Source organism: Eretmochelys imbricata, chromosome 1 (genome assembly GCF_965152235.1).
Source record: "Eretmochelys imbricata isolate rEreImb1 chromosome 1, rEreImb1.hap1, whole genome shotgun sequence".
Lineage (NCBI taxonomy): Eukaryota > Metazoa > Chordata > Testudines > Cheloniidae > Eretmochelys > Eretmochelys imbricata.
Genome location: NC_135572.1, coordinates 244,910,039 through 244,925,403, shown reverse-complemented (window position 1 = coordinate 244,925,403; position 15,365 = coordinate 244,910,039). Strand labels below are relative to the sequence as shown.

The following is a 15,365-nucleotide window of genomic DNA, read 5'->3' as shown; positions in this document are numbered from 1 at the left end:
ACAACCTCCATTCACGAGGTGTTTGTAATTGAGGTTCTCCTGTATCTAGGTGTCAAAACCCTGTGGTTGAGTTATACTAATACTTAACATTTGCACAGCATATAGTTATACATTTATGCAACATCTTTTATTATGAAGGATCCCAAAGTGCCTCTCTCTCTCTCTCTCTCGACATACAAGAATCAATTCACCAGTGAAGAACATCCGCTTCTGGGTTGGACAGTGATAGACTGTACTTGGTCTTTAAAGTTCAGACTCAGGTAACCTTATGCAATGGGAAATGAAATCCCTTACTTCTGTATGTGCCATTGGAATGTATCCAGGCTGCGTAGGAGGGTAAAAAAGCACTTGGGTTTGATGAGGTGGCTCTCATTACTCTAACTGGATTGAGACCTGCAATCTGCTGAGTTCCCAGGGTTGGGGTTAAGGGATCACAGGAGAGGCTGTGGGAAGGAAATTTACCAAAAGAGTCTTGTCTTGGGAAGATATACCTAGTCATGAGTCATAAAAACAGCCATTCTGGGTCAGACCATCTAGCCCAGTATTCTGTCTTCTGATAGTGGCCAATGCCAGGTGCTTCAGAGGGAACGAACAGAACAGATAATCCCTACTGCCCATTCCCATCTTCTGGCAAGTCATTTAGCACTTCTGCCATTTCCACATTTTCTGTTATTGTACCTCCCACACACAACTGAGTAATGAGCCTACCCTGTCCTTGGTTTTCCTCTTGCTTTTAATGTAGTCATAGAACGTTTTCTTGTTACCCTTTGTTTCTAGGTAGTGTGACAGGGTTGGGCCAGATGGCTAGAGGAGAGTGATAGAAGGCAGATATATTAGCCCCAGGTTAAGTAGGTCCCTTTTCCCTGGGTAAGGTAACAGGGAAGGTTCCAGAACAATCAGGAACCTTCTGGAGACAATTAAGACAGGCTGATTAGAACACCTGCAGCCAATCAAGAAGCTGCTAGACTCAATTAAGGCAAGCTAATCAGGGCACCTGGGTTTAAAAAGGAGCTCACTTCAGTTTGTGGTGCACGTGTGAGGAGCTGGGAGCAAGAGGCACTAGGAGCTGAGAGTGAGAACGTGGACTGTTGGAGGACTGAGGAGTACAAGCATTATCAGACACCAGGAAGAAGGTCTTATGGTAAGAATAATGGTGGTATTGGGAGGAGGCCATGGGGAAGTAGCTCAGGGAATTGTAGCTCTCGCACAGCTGTTCCAGGAGGCACTCTAGACAGCTGCATTCCACCAGGCCCTGGGCTGGAACCTGGAGTAGAGGGTGGACCCGGTTTCCTCCCAAACCTGCCAACTCCTGGTCAGACACAGGAGTTGTCGACCTGGACTGTGGGTTCAGAAAAACGGCCAAGCTGAGTGCTGCCCTGAAGCTTCAAAGAGAGCAAATCCACCAATAAGCACAAGATCCACCAAGGTAGAGGAGGAACTTTGTCACAATAGTTTAATCTTTTTTGTGCCTGGGTCTTTCTAAGTATTTGCCCACATACTTGTGTTATTTTTTTATATTCATCCTTTCTAATTAGACCTAGTTTCCACTTTTTGTAGGACTCTTTTTTGAGTTTAGGATCATTGAAGATCTCCTGTTAAGCCACGGTAGTCTTTTGCCATATTTCCTATCATTCTTACACAGTGGGATGGTTTTCTCTTGTGCCCTTAACAGTGTCTCTTTGAAAAATTGTGAGGTCTCTCAAACTGCTTTTCCCCTTAGACTTCCTTCCCCTGGGATCTTACCTGCAAACTCCCTGAGTTTGCTAAAGTCTGCCTTCTTGAAACCCATTTTCTTTATTGTTGTGTTTTCCCTCCTAACATTCCTTAGAATCACGAACACTTTCACCCAAGCTGTCTTCCGCTTTCCAATTGTCAATCAGTTCTTCCCTATTTGTCAGAATCAAATCTAGAACAGCCTCTCCCCCGCTGGCTTTCTCCTTCTAAAATAAAAAGTTGTCTCCAATACATTCCAAGAACTTGTTGGATAATCTGTGCCCTGCTGTGTTATGTTCCCAACCGATGTCAGTAGTTGAAGTCCCCCATCACCACCAATTCTGTGCTTTGGATGATTTTGTTAGTTGTTTATAAAAAGCTTCATCCATCTCCTCTTCTTGGTTAGGTGGTTAGTTAACCCCTGCCATGACATCACCTTTATTTTTTTAACTCCTTACCCAGAGACTTTCAACGAGTCTCTCCTATTTCTATCTCAATCTCAGTCCAAGTGTATACACTTTTGCTATATAAGGCAACACCTTATGCAGAGACCCGTTGGTCTTTCCCACGGACAGCTTCATCCATTGCAAGGAAGGTCCTTAACTGTATTTTGGACTTCTCTCAAATTCTGAGAGCTGAAGGCAGGAGGCCCTCCTCAGGGCTACCACCATAGAGACAAACAAGTGATTGTATCAGTGGTATCCAGAGAGGCCTGCAATGATATTCTGGCCAGCAGCTGACCAGCTGCAATGATTGCCTGAAATTATTCCCTCTGTTCTGGTAAAACGTGCTCAATAAAGGAATTAAACTTCGAAGAGTTAGTAGGGCTGTATTTTGCCATGAGGGTTTTGTAGTTGGTAATCCCAAATTGTAGACTAGCAATGAATATGACTTGCGGCCAAATAAGTGAAGCTGCTTTTTTAAATCTTTGATGCCATGTGACAGTTTAGTTTGAATCTGTCTTCCACATTTGTTTACTGCATAGACCAAAAGGGAGTTGGGAGGGATGCGAAAATAAAAATTCCAAGTCCTGGAGAAAACATTTGTGTGCGCACTCTTAGAAATAGGTGATAATTGTCACTGGAGTATGCCAAATTATTGTTGCAGGGTCTAGCAGAGCCTCATTAATAGGTAGCAGGATGCAGGCAGATGATGATGTATGCAGGATGTCGATCAGTTTATGCTGCGACCCAACCTCCTCAAGTGGAATTTTCAGAATCTGCTATCTGGGACTCTTATGAGAGACATCATGAATGGACAGTGTAAGGATGAGCTTTGTTATAATGTAAAAATAAAACTACTTTTCCTCTCTCTTTTAAGATGATTTAAGTGTCTAGTTTGAAGATTTTAGAAAATACTATTCGTTTTATGTCACATGGTCTCGTCTATTCACAGATTCATAGAATCTGTAGTATCTGGCTGATGAATCTTGCCCATATGCTCAGGGTTTAGCTGATCGCCATATTTGGGGTCGGGAAGGAATTTTCCTCCAGGGCAGATTGGAAGAGGCCCTGGAGGTTTTTCGCCTTCCTCTGTAGCATGGGGCACGGGTCACTTGCTGGAGGATTCTCTGCTCCTTGAGGTCTTTAAACTACAATTTGAGGACTTCAATAGCACAGATATAGGTGTGAGGTTTTTTTTGTAGGAGTGGTGGGTGAAATTCTGTGGCCTGCGTTGTGCAGGAGGTCAGACTAGATGATCATAATGGTCCCTTCTGACCTAAATATCTATGAATCTATCCTTTATTTCTTAGGTTCTGTAAAAATCTCTCTATGAAGAAACAGTAATTAGTCTCTTAGCAACCTTAACCAAGTATGTTCTCTTTTTGTTAAGTATTAAGAATAAAAAAATAAATGTTAGGAGCTCTACAATTAATTGTGTCAAGATGCATGCAAGATTCTTCAGTGTGTGTATGAAACACAGTCATAGTCCTCCTCTTGTTAAAGTACCTAGCATATGAATTTACTATTTGAGGCTGCATAGGCTTCATTTGTACAACAGCAAAAGGTGGTGGTGGTGTTTTTTTAAATCTTAGACCATTGTAAAAAATGTAAACGTTTCTCTCTTGTAACATTCAAGTTGGTTTAATGTCATAACAGTAAATACAGTTAGTTTTCAAATCTGGTTAGCAAGCTGCACACAGGTTGACAGAGTACAAAAAAGCTGCCCTCTAAAGAGAGTTTGGAGGAGTGTTGTTTGCGTTATTTAATAGATTAGTATACATTAGTGCTTTAAAATTCACTCTCTCTGATTCCAATATATGCCCTTATATAAATCACCCTTGATACGGTAGGTAAGGTCTGCTTGGATGTAAGAGTGAAAAGCCTGCCAACATTCTGAGAAATTCCATGATTTGCAATTTTAAAAGCTATAACTATGTGAAATAAGATGATGATCTTTAGTCACAGTATGTTTTTAGCACATACGAATAAAACTTATTTATATTTCATTAAAGTGATACACCTTTCTACTTATTTGCATGGAATTATCAAAAGCACTCAGTATTGACCTAACTCTGCTCATTGACTACAATGGGACCAGTTAGGCCACAATGCTGAGGGTTTTTTTGGAAATTGCACCTTTGGGTATGACCACACAGCAGCTGGGAGCAAACCTCACAGCCTGAGTAGACAGACTCTTGCTCATGTAGCTCAAACAAATAGCAGCATGGAATTTGCAGCTCCAGCAGAGACTCAAGATAGCCCCCTTAACTTGACCATAGGGGGTTGGATGGGCTTGAGAACCCCGGCTGCAGCGCAAGCCACAACATCCACCCTGCTATTTTCAGTGCACAACTTCAAGCCCCGCTAACACGTCTGTCTACTTGTTCTAGGATGCTTGTAGAATATCTTTAGGGTCTGTTGGAACCAGTATGGGAGAAAGTCAGTCACCTTCAGACCACTTATCTTTCCCTTTATAATTTTTGTACAGTCAGAAACACTGACATGGGTGCCTAAGTACCTAAGTATGCAGTAAGGAACCTGATTTTCTGTTGCTTAAATATTTAAACTCCAGTGCCTAATGTTCAGCACCTGTGGGTGTAAAAAATAATAAGGCACTTCTATAGCACTATCTATACAAATCAAAGTGCTTTACAAAAGGTATTTAATTACCATGGTAATGAATGTTTTAAAATGAGTATGGCAGTTAGGACCACAAGTCCATTGAAAGTCTGACTTTGAATCCCAGTCAGACGTGCTCCTTACTGAGGGACTTTTCAAATCCTACTCCTAAATAAAATAGAGTAGATAGGCAATTATTATACCCATATTGCTGAGAAGAAAACTGAGGCATGGAGGGTGAAGTCACCCCTGTACAGAGGGCCAAATTAAGGGCAGAGATCCATGGGAGTTAGGTGCCTAAATACTTTTGATAATCAGGGCCTAAGTTGGATTTCAGTACTACATGGGCTGCACTGGCCATCTGCATAGGAATGGAAGATGGTGTAAGGAATTAGCTTCCACCTCTGAAGCTTGAAATCATGGATTCAAATACCCACGTGGCCAGGGAAGATAAAATTGGAGTAAATTTTAGGAGTACATTTCTCCCAATAAGACCTTGTCTTAGGTCACACAGCAAGTCAGCAGCAGAGCCAAAGTGAGCCCAAGGCTCATGACTCCCATTCCAGTTTCCTATCCACTGGACCATGCTTCCTCCCATCATGCTCCAGCAGTAAACTGAAATGGGAGACAGATGAGGACCTCATTTATCTGATCCCCTACTCATGGCACCTTTTCAGGGAAAGGAAGCCCTGAAAGTCAGGCATTACTTCACTCATTTACTTACAAGTGCAATATCACAAAGTTTCAATTAGTGTCAATTCCAATCCTGGTTTCAATTACTGCAATTGCTGTTACAGATAAATCTTGGAATTGTGAAGTTGGGCTATTGTTCAGCGAGGCACAGAGAGGCTGAGTTCATTGGAAAAAAAAAATATTACAGTAACACCTAGACGCTACAACCAAGATTAAGGCCCCATTGTTTGTAGGCACTCTACACACAAAGTAGTAAAAGACAGTCCTTCTAAGCTTACAATCTAAATAGACAAGACACAGGTTGAGAGGGGAAACAGAGGCTCAGGTAGATGAAGAGACTTGCCAAGGTCCATGGTAGTGCTGTAAATAGAACCCAGGTCTTCTGAATCCCAGTGCAGTACTCTGTCTACTGGCCCGTACTGCCAGTCATCTTTGGTTTGTACTGACATATCCCTTCAGATGGAGACCTTTTAAACACATGTACTCAATGGCTGAGTCCAAGCATTGCATATGGCCTACTGCTGCAACGTTTCAGTGTATCATCATTCAGTGGTTTCCATGAGCCTGGACGTCCATTACACAGACTTCCTCCTCTTCCCAAACATGTTGTTGATTAGTTTGGCCATTGACTTTGATCCACTGGGTCGTCTCTTTTCCTTCACTTTGAAGTTTGTGGTGATAGTTCTCAGGACTTTCGTGAACATGGTCACCACTTCCTGACAATGTTCAGCTGCAGACAGTTCACAGAACTGGCATTTGTTATCCATCGCCAGCTTTTGTCCTTCATCCCAGCCAACCTCTCTCATATGGCATAGATCCTGCTTGTTACCAACTAAGAATACAGCTGACTCTACCACTCTGAAATAAATAAGATTTTGTTTAGACAAAAAGCCTTATAAAAATGCTACAGGGTACCTGCTCTTGTATGTTGCATATCCAAAGGAAACTGTCAGGTTTTTTTTTAATATTATAATATTAATGTAGACCATTAAATGCTATCTAGGATCTCAGATTGCTATAAAGCCTCCTAACCCATCTGTGAGGCAAATGACAACCTCATTTTAATTATGTTTTATTAAGACTAAAAAAAGTTGACAGTACATTTTCCCCCTTAAATATTAAGAAGAGTATGACAAATATACGCACCAACGGATTAAGGTTGAGACAGTATATGGTGAAAGAGGCTGAAAATATAATTTAAACGATTTCCCAATTTAAGATGATTTTATTCTCAGGTCATGTTTTATTTAGGCAAAAGCCTCAGCAGGTTATGCATTCCTAGGTCAACTGTTGTGAATACCAATACTTAGCACTCAGTTTTTAAAAATTTAACTAGTTCACCAATTAATTCATGCCACTGACCTCTGAACTAATTTAAATTGTGCCCAAGGACATAAAGGGAGTTGATGTCACTGCTGAGGACAGAGTTTAAGAGGAGTTCTTGGTGCCAAATCCTCCCTGATTGTGTCTACACTACTATTTTCTTCAAACTTCCCATTGGTGCAGCTCCACTGGTGACAGCAATGGGGGGAGCTGCAGCATAGGCTAACTACCAGCACTTTCACCTGCACGTTGTCTAATCTTGATCAGAGCAGTTAGTCTTATATCACCTAGCATGACAGTATGATTTACATGTGAAACAAGAATGAAAAAGCCTATAGTATACTGGGTTTTGGGTGGAACGGGGTTGCATTTTGCTGCTGAATTTACCAGCTAGTTATGTTACTATTGTTACGTTGCTGGGTACTATTGCTGTGCAGAGTGTCATTTTAGTGGCTGTTAGGGTACCTAGAGCTCACACTCATCTCTTTTCGTATGTTAGATTGAAAGAAATGTAATATTTATAATACAACTTACCTTTTGCAAGCTGCCAGGTGGGAATCTCGTATCCTGTATAGCAATGCCTTTGCAAAGGCAAAGGAAGCTCTGTTGCTGATGTCATACACAATGACAAATCCATCAGCCCAGTGGAGTTCATCAGTGAGGGACAGCTTCCCCTGTCGTGGCTGAAGGCAATGAAATGCATACGACAATAGAAAGAATCCATTACTGTTATCACTGTACAATATTTTCTAACTAAAAATGTAAGGAAACATACATGTTTGTACAGTGCACAGCACAGTGGGGCCCTGATCTGGAACTGGTATTCCAAAGAGCTATAGATAAACCACCATCATCACTGGAGATGATTGTTATAATGAATATATAAACAGTGTTTCAGAACTTTAAATCCCCCTTGATAGGTCTTAATCATCAGTAAAGTTAAATTAAATCTTACAGCCAGACTCTGGTCCCTTGATTGCAATGGACTGCCTCTGAATTTACCCCAGGGTAACTGAGCACACAACTGTGGCCATCAGTATTTGTTTAACCCTTTTATATACAGACACGATGGGATGGATTGAACCCTCAGCAAGTTCAGATGACGCTAAGGTGGGGGGAGAGGTAGATATGCTGGAGGGTAGGGATAAGGTCCAGAGTGACCTAGACAAATTGGAGGACTGGGCCAAAAGAAATCTGATGAGGTTCAACAGGGACAAGTGCAGAGTCCTGCACTTAGGACGGAAGAATCCCATGCACTGCTACAGGCTGGGGACCGACTAGCTAAGTGGCAGTTCTGCAGAAAAGGACCTGAGGATTACAGTGGATGAGAAGCTGGATATGAGTCAGTGTGCCCTTGTTGCCAAGAAGGCTTACGGCATATTGGGATGCATTAGTAGGAGCACTGCCAACAGATCGAGGGAACTGATTATTCCCCTCTATTTGGGGCTGGTGAGGCCACATCTGGAGTATAGTGTCCTGTTTTGAGCCCCCCCACTACAGAAAGGATGTGACAAATTGGAGGGAGTCCAGCAGAGGGCAATGAAAATGATTAGGGGGCTGGAGCACATGATTTGAGAGGAGAAGCTGAGGGAACTAGGCTTACTTGGCTGCAGAAGAGAAGAGTGGGGGGGGGTTTTGATAGCAGCCTTCAACTACCTGAAGGGGGGGTTCCAAAGAGGATGGAGCTAGGCTGTTCTCAGTGGTGGCAGATGACAGAACAAGAAGTAATGGTCTCAAGTTGCAGTGGTCTAGGTTGCAGATTAGGAAACACTATTTCACTAGGAGGGTGGTGAAGCACTGGAATGGGTTACCTAGGGAGGTGGTGGAATCTCCATCCTTAGAAGTTTTTAAGGCCTGGCTTGACAAAGCCCTGACTGGGATGATTTAGGTGGGGTTGGTCCTGCTTTGAGCAGCGGGTTGGATTAGATGACCTCCTGAGGTCTCTTCTAACCCTAATCTATGATTCTATAGTGTTGCCACTCTTGATCCTAGTATGGTGTTGCCACTCTTGATCCTAGTAAAATGAACATGGGGAGTTTGCTGACTTTGTTTGTTGTTTATTGTTCCCACACAATTCCCTATACAAAAGCAACTCTGGTGTTTTTAATCTGTTCCTTCATTAGGAAGTTATTTTAGTGAATCATTTACCCTCCTAGCCATTCAACCTTTCCCCCCAGTCTCTGAAAAGACTTGGAGAGTATGTAAATCCTTCAGCAGGACATCAAGTCACCACACAGACTTTGGTGGGGGCAGTTTGTTAATATGAGTGATGGGATGTTAGAACAGGACAGTGAAAGCAGAGGGAAAAGGGATGAAAGATAGGGTTTCATATTTACTTTGAAAGCCTAGATGGAGAAAGGATGTGGCCAATTAAAAACAAAGGCATCAAAGATGGCTGACAAATCAACAGGTGAAAAACTGCAAAAGCAGAAGATGGTGGCAGATGAGCTGGAGGGGAGCAGAGAGTTAAGAGATCTATGAAATAGTTGGGAGCAAGTCCACAGACAGTTTAATAAAATAAATCAGGTTTTTTGGCTGTATTCTGAAATGAGTAATGAGGCACTGGAGAAAGTTAAGACAAAGCCATTAGTCTTCTTGGTCCAGACCTGAAGGCACCTTGAAAACCGCTGAAAGAACTATACAGAAGGATAACATCAGTGTAGGTGATAATTAATGTCAAAGGGAGAAAAGAAGACCGCATAATTTTCCATTATTTTTATATGTTTTAAAGATGGTCAAGCCCATGAAGAAGAGTCTGTAGATAGAAAACCTTTCTAGCTCCAGATTATTGGGGATTTCTAACTAGCCCTCTTCTCCCAAATGCCTCAGTGCACTTCTGGAACAATCTACGCTACTCCATAACACCAAATGCTGTTTGTGACAGCTTGCAATTCAATGGAAATAGTACAGATTTTTGTTTATATTCAGGGTATTCGGTAGCTGGTTATATTATATATTTTATAAATGGGTGCTGTGCTATACAAACCTAGTACGGCAAGTTCCCTGCCCAGAAAGTCTCCAGTCAAAATGCCAAATTTGTTACTGTCTTGATTTCAATCTGTTGCAATGTGTGCTGATCTGTGTACTTTGCAACTAAAACAAATCATTTAAGGGAGACTGGGCAGCTTAGATATGGCATAGAGCCTTTCATACCCAGAGCTGTCTGCACTGGGAAAATTTACCTAAAAAAGACTGACTAGTTCAGCAGAATCATTGTTGAAACCGGTGAGAGCCACAATGTAGGCAAGACTTTAGTGCCCTCCACCATCATTTTAGATAAACCAGTTGAAATACAAGTCTAACTGAAATGGGGATGAAGGGGTTCTGACTGCAGGAGATTTGCCCCTACTATTGCTTGCCCCTAGTTCAGCTGCACTGTGGGAATTTTTTGGTAAGTTTCCTGCCCCCAACAAGGTCTACGTTAGGGTTCACGTGCAGCTCAGATTTGCAAAGACCAAAAATGGTTCTTCTCTGAGAGATGCCTGTGGGACTGAGTTGGTCTTAGTTCTGTTCAGGGTGGGTAGGTGCCTCTATCACAGAAAATACCACCAAGCTTGATGCACGAGGCAGTCTGAGGGTGGAGGAGAGAACTCCAAAGGGTCCCCTCAAGGAGTTTCCCTAGATCATTCTGAACCCAGATTCAGGGAGTTGCAGAGGGCCAGAGCTATCTGCTCAGAGGTCCTGTGCCTACTCCCTAATGATGGGCTACCCTGCTCCAACTCCTGGCCAACATGGTTCCAGCTGAGTCAAGCTGCCAAGGTCCACCCTGGATGCCACTGCCCCAGTTCCCACTAATGGGGGACGGAAGCCCATAATGCACAGAAAGACAACAGCAGGAACATCAATGTCAAGCATCATTAACATTCATTGAGATCCTCTCCAGGGTTTGAGGAGAGGGGGATGATGCAGGATCATCTGGCCTGCTCCTTCATTTCTGTGCTATGGCCTTAGATCCTTTGGCCACGTGGATGATGGCTATTTGCAGGGCCTAGTATCATAGTGTTGAGCAGAGATGGCTGGTCTGTTTTGGGTAATACTGTGGGGAATGAGCTGGCTTATCTGGCTATGTTTTTGACACATCCATCACCATATCATCTTTATTAACCATTTCAGCAGAGAAGGAAGGAATTGAATGACCATGAAGGCTGAATTCCCTTAGAAGTGTTTTATTCAGGTCAGAGTTAAGCCCAGTTGTTAACATGGGAAAGTCTGTATTGTCACTATCATTGGATCTATTCTGGGAATACAGGACTATTTGGCCATGGTCATGGGTAAATGAAATTTAGTTAGATGTTTTTAAATTAACCATTTAAAAGGATATTTGGGGAAACTATACAAATAGTGATTGCAACATTTTTGCCCTTCCTATGAATTTAAAGATGCATGTAATTTTACTGTACAATGTTATATTTGGTTGCCACTAGTAGTTTTCAAAATGGAAAAGCATTGACCAGATAGCTGTCCAATGAAGGGCTCATTCTATAAAGTTGGAAAATGCTCAGTACAGAGAGAGTCCTGACAGCTACATGTTATAGCTACGGGAATTTCAATCTTCTGTGTCAGTTGCTAAAAGTGCAAAGTGTGAGTTAGCTTTTCTCCTCTCTCCTCCCTGCCACCTCACTCTTAGAAGGACCTTTGGAAGCAGCCTTGCTGTGCTCATCCTTTATAAGTTGCGCTTACCTGTGAACAAGGGTCATAAATTTCCATGTGCATTTGCCTCCCATCCAGACACAAATGTTTAGTGTAGATGCACTCTACAAGACACATGGCATTAAAATCAATATCAGAGTTAACAAGGGGGTGGGGGGAAAGGCTTTAATTGCTATATTGCCGATGAAGAAATATAAGATTTGCTGTAGTGAATTAGCCCTTGGTCCATCAAGTTGCATATCAATCCTCTGGCAGAACCTGATGTGTTACTGGAAAGTGAACCCATCCCTCAGATATGCCTATAGTGAATTGTGCAATGCTTAATTGTGTCCCTCAGCTCATGGCTGGCCAGGTCCTATTCCACTGTGATGCCCAAACAGGTGCCAACGTGTGAGGGAACATTGTTAGAACATAGTGCTAGCCATTTGAGACAGCATATAAGGATGCACAGGTAAATGCTCATGCTTTTAGGATAGTGAGTAATTTCCCAAAAATCTCTACAAATATTATGAAAGTTTTCGGGTAGCTAGGACATGATAGCAACCTGTATGTTGAGAAGTGATGGGAGCAGGAGCTGGCTATGACTTCAGGGTAGAGGGAAGGTAAACTTGGAATCAGTTAAGTTGTGATGACCCACTTATTCTATTCTGCATGTTCAGCACATATGCAAAGCCTTATGCAAAGTTTTTTCCTCAACGTAAAATAGAACCATAGGGGTAACTCATTTTATTAGGTTTTTTTCAAATAGGTTAGGTGGGTATAAGCTTTCCTCACACAAGCAGTGTTGGTTTGACCCTGTCAAGTTATAATTATGCTGGTATTATACAAGCCTGAACTTGGGTGCTGATCCTGAAAAAGCTGGTACCAGGAGTAACACTTAACTACAATGCTAGGGCTCAAATGGGAAGCCTCACAGTAGCAAGCATTTCCCTCAGTAGTGTTTGCAGGATTGAGTCCTTCAGCTGTATTCTTAGAAGCTGAAACATGCACTCAGCGTCGCAATGCCTCACTGATATGCGGGGGCCTCAGCCTGATTTTCAGAACATGAGATTCAGGCACTTAGGAGCCAAAATCACTTTTAAAAATGGGACTCAGACATTGTAATGCTGAGCACAATTCCTAAATACCTTTAAAAATCTGGACCTAAATCTCATTTTCAAAAGCGATTTAGGCATTTTGGAGCCAAAATCCAATTGACGGGATTTAGACTAAGTGCCTAAAACTTAGGCTCCTAAATCAGTTAGGTCTTGCAATGCTGACCATAGCAAAACCCAAACGCCTTTTAAAATCTGGGGCATAGTCGACACTATCGAAATATTTTGAAAATCTCCAACAGTTGCTATTAATATTGGGACAAGATGTTGCCACTATTCTAAGCACCATGTTGCTCTGAGCAAATCTAATCAGCGCACTATTTCAAACAGTACTGACAATTTACTGTCTAGGGCTGCCAATGTTGCCAACCTTGGGGAAGCTGAACTGGTGTTTACAATGGTGCGAACAGTTCAAAAAATTCCTGGTGCAGACAGGGCCCAGATAAAGCTCACCATTGCTGGGATTCCCCTTGACTCCCAATCAGCACCATGTTAGTCTTCAGGTAGAGCTGCAGTTCTGAGTATCTGGCCTATCCTCAGCTACTTCCTTACCTCCTTCAGAATCCTCAAGTGAATATTTGGGATGGGAAAATTAGAAGGATAAATCTGCAGCACACTCAAACATTGTGGCATCCATAATTAAGTAAGAACATAAAACTTTTGAAATCCAATCTCTTTGATTCGACTACAAAATGTTCTGGGCTGATTTGTGGATTGCTTTTTATTTTATTCACCTGCTAGCTGCAGAAGCAGGTCAAAAATTATTTTCAAACAGTGTTTGTACAGCCCAAGATTCTCTTTACAAATACATGGGTTTGTTAAAAAATTTTCTTTGAAAAACAGCGGGGATTTTGTGTGTGCAACTCACAGTACTAGCTTGTTCCCCTGTCCTGCTGAGTCCAGCTGATTTAGGAGATTCTCAGAGGCACAAAGGGCAGTTATGCACCCAACTCCTTTCCAAAACTTAGATTTGGACTGTCAATCCTTTGTGGCACAGATTGTCTTTTTGTTCTGTATGTACAGCACCTAGCACAATGGACCAGTGCTCTATGACTGGGGTTCCTAAGCACTACTGCAATACAAATAATAAAAAGGGAATGGGAGTTGGGTGGGTAACTGCCCTTTGTGCCTCTGGAAATCTCCCTCTTACTGCATTTTCTTTTCTCCAGGTGCTCCATAGCTTATCTATGGAAAATGCAAGTCTCTTAAGGCCAAATTTTGACTTTTCCTGAAAAAGGCCTCTTGGAACAAGAAGTTTGTTTGCAGAGAAGGTAAAAACATTTTTTCTATTTCTTCACTCTCTTCTTTAATTGTCTTCTCTCTACTTTATGGTGTACAGAGTTTACCAGCCTTTTTGTGTCTGATCTAGTTAAGTTTCTTTAGCAATCTGCCCTTTTCATTTCTGATTAGTACTTCACTTGGCACAGCGTGTGCTGAGTTTTACATGGTCATTTTTATACATCTGGTTTCTACATGAGTTATGTTTCTATTCATATTTTCATCAGAAAAACTCAAAGTAACAAACTAAACAAATTAAATCACTATTTTAAAAGATTGTTCGGTTTCCATTTGAAAGATACTTTCTGAAACAATAATAAACCTACTTCTCTGGGATCAAACAGCTCATCATCCACTATTACCCTTGGAAAATCATTTCAGTGAATGTATATAACCCAAAAAGAAACACTTTGATTAGATGTTAGGAAACACTTCTAAATAGAACTGAGAATTTAAAAAGAAAATTCAGGTGTGTATTTGGTAGGAAATTAAAAATGGACATTTCATATTTACATTGGTTTTAGTGCTCGTTAGAGGTACGATTTATAGAACGCCTAAAACAAAACGCAGAAAAGTTGCGAATGGGAGCTTACCAGAATTAGAAGCATATTCTCCAATGAAACGCCTGGTTAGGAATCTCACTGTGAGGGCTGCAATACAAAACAAACTCCAGCTGAGCACATGCCTGGTTCAATGACGGTTAACTTTATACAACTTTTGACCTTACTTGGTGCGCAAAAATCCCCAACATTTAAAAATCAGTCGTGTTCTCTCCCCGGCTGCACACACCGATTGCCAGGGGGGAGTGCTGCAAACTGAGATTGGAGGACCAGCAGTTGCGTGATCAATAATGCAAAAGTCCGGGGGGTGGAGAGGGAGGCGAAGATCCGGGGCTCCTCGTAGTAGCACAATGGAAGGGCCAGTGTGCAGCTGGAATGGACACATCTTTAAACGCTGCAGCTGTTTCCTACTTTGTCTTGGTGCAGAAAACCCGCTGGCCATTGATTCACGGGATCAGCGGATTATTAAAAAGTCGAGTTGCCCGAGTCGCAACCACCCTGACAAAACTTGGCAGGGACCCGGGTCACACTGACATCCCACCTGTTCAATCCCTTCCCCCCAAGCCCACAAAGTTAACTTGTAAGTTTACCAGACTTGCCGGCTCCTCTGCTGCCCAGCACAGCGAGCTTCAGCTCATTCATCCTGAGCCAGCCGTCGCCCCAGCGCCGGGCTGAGCGCTTCAAAAAGCCTCTTCGGTGCGGAGCCAGCTGTGCGGCCCGCCCGCTCCCAGCGCCTCGCCGCCGCCAGCCCCCGGACGCGCTCTCGTGGCCGGCACGCGGGTGGCTCCGGGCGGGCTCCCACAGCGAGCGCTCCCCTCCCCGCCGCTTCTTTATAACCTCCTGGGCCGGGGACGTCAAGGGAAGGCCGTCGTCGAGCTCTTTGTTCCTCTGGCAACGCAGCTCTGCGGACCGCCCACGCCGTGTTGCCTGCAAGAAGCAGTTCGACTAGGAGTTGCCCGAGCGCCTCTTCCTTCACCAACCTGGCTGCGATC

General features: G+C 42.8%; 1 protein-coding gene across 1 annotated transcript; it reads right to left on the bottom strand.

Moving 5' to 3' along the window:
* Nucleotides 1-6,043: 6,043 nt before the first annotated feature.
* Nucleotides 6,044-15,015, bottom strand: RERGL (RERG like). Its single transcript, XM_077807484.1, has 5 exons — nucleotides 14,964-15,015; nucleotides 14,407-14,463; nucleotides 11,472-11,545; nucleotides 7,326-7,474; nucleotides 6,044-6,326 (listed from the first exon to the last, which is right to left on the bottom strand). The coding sequence occupies exons 1-5, from the start codon at nucleotides 15,013-15,015 to the stop codon at nucleotides 6,044-6,046; spliced, it is 615 nt and encodes a 204-aa protein (XP_077663610.1).
* Between the last annotated feature and the right edge of the window lie 350 nt (nucleotides 15,016-15,365).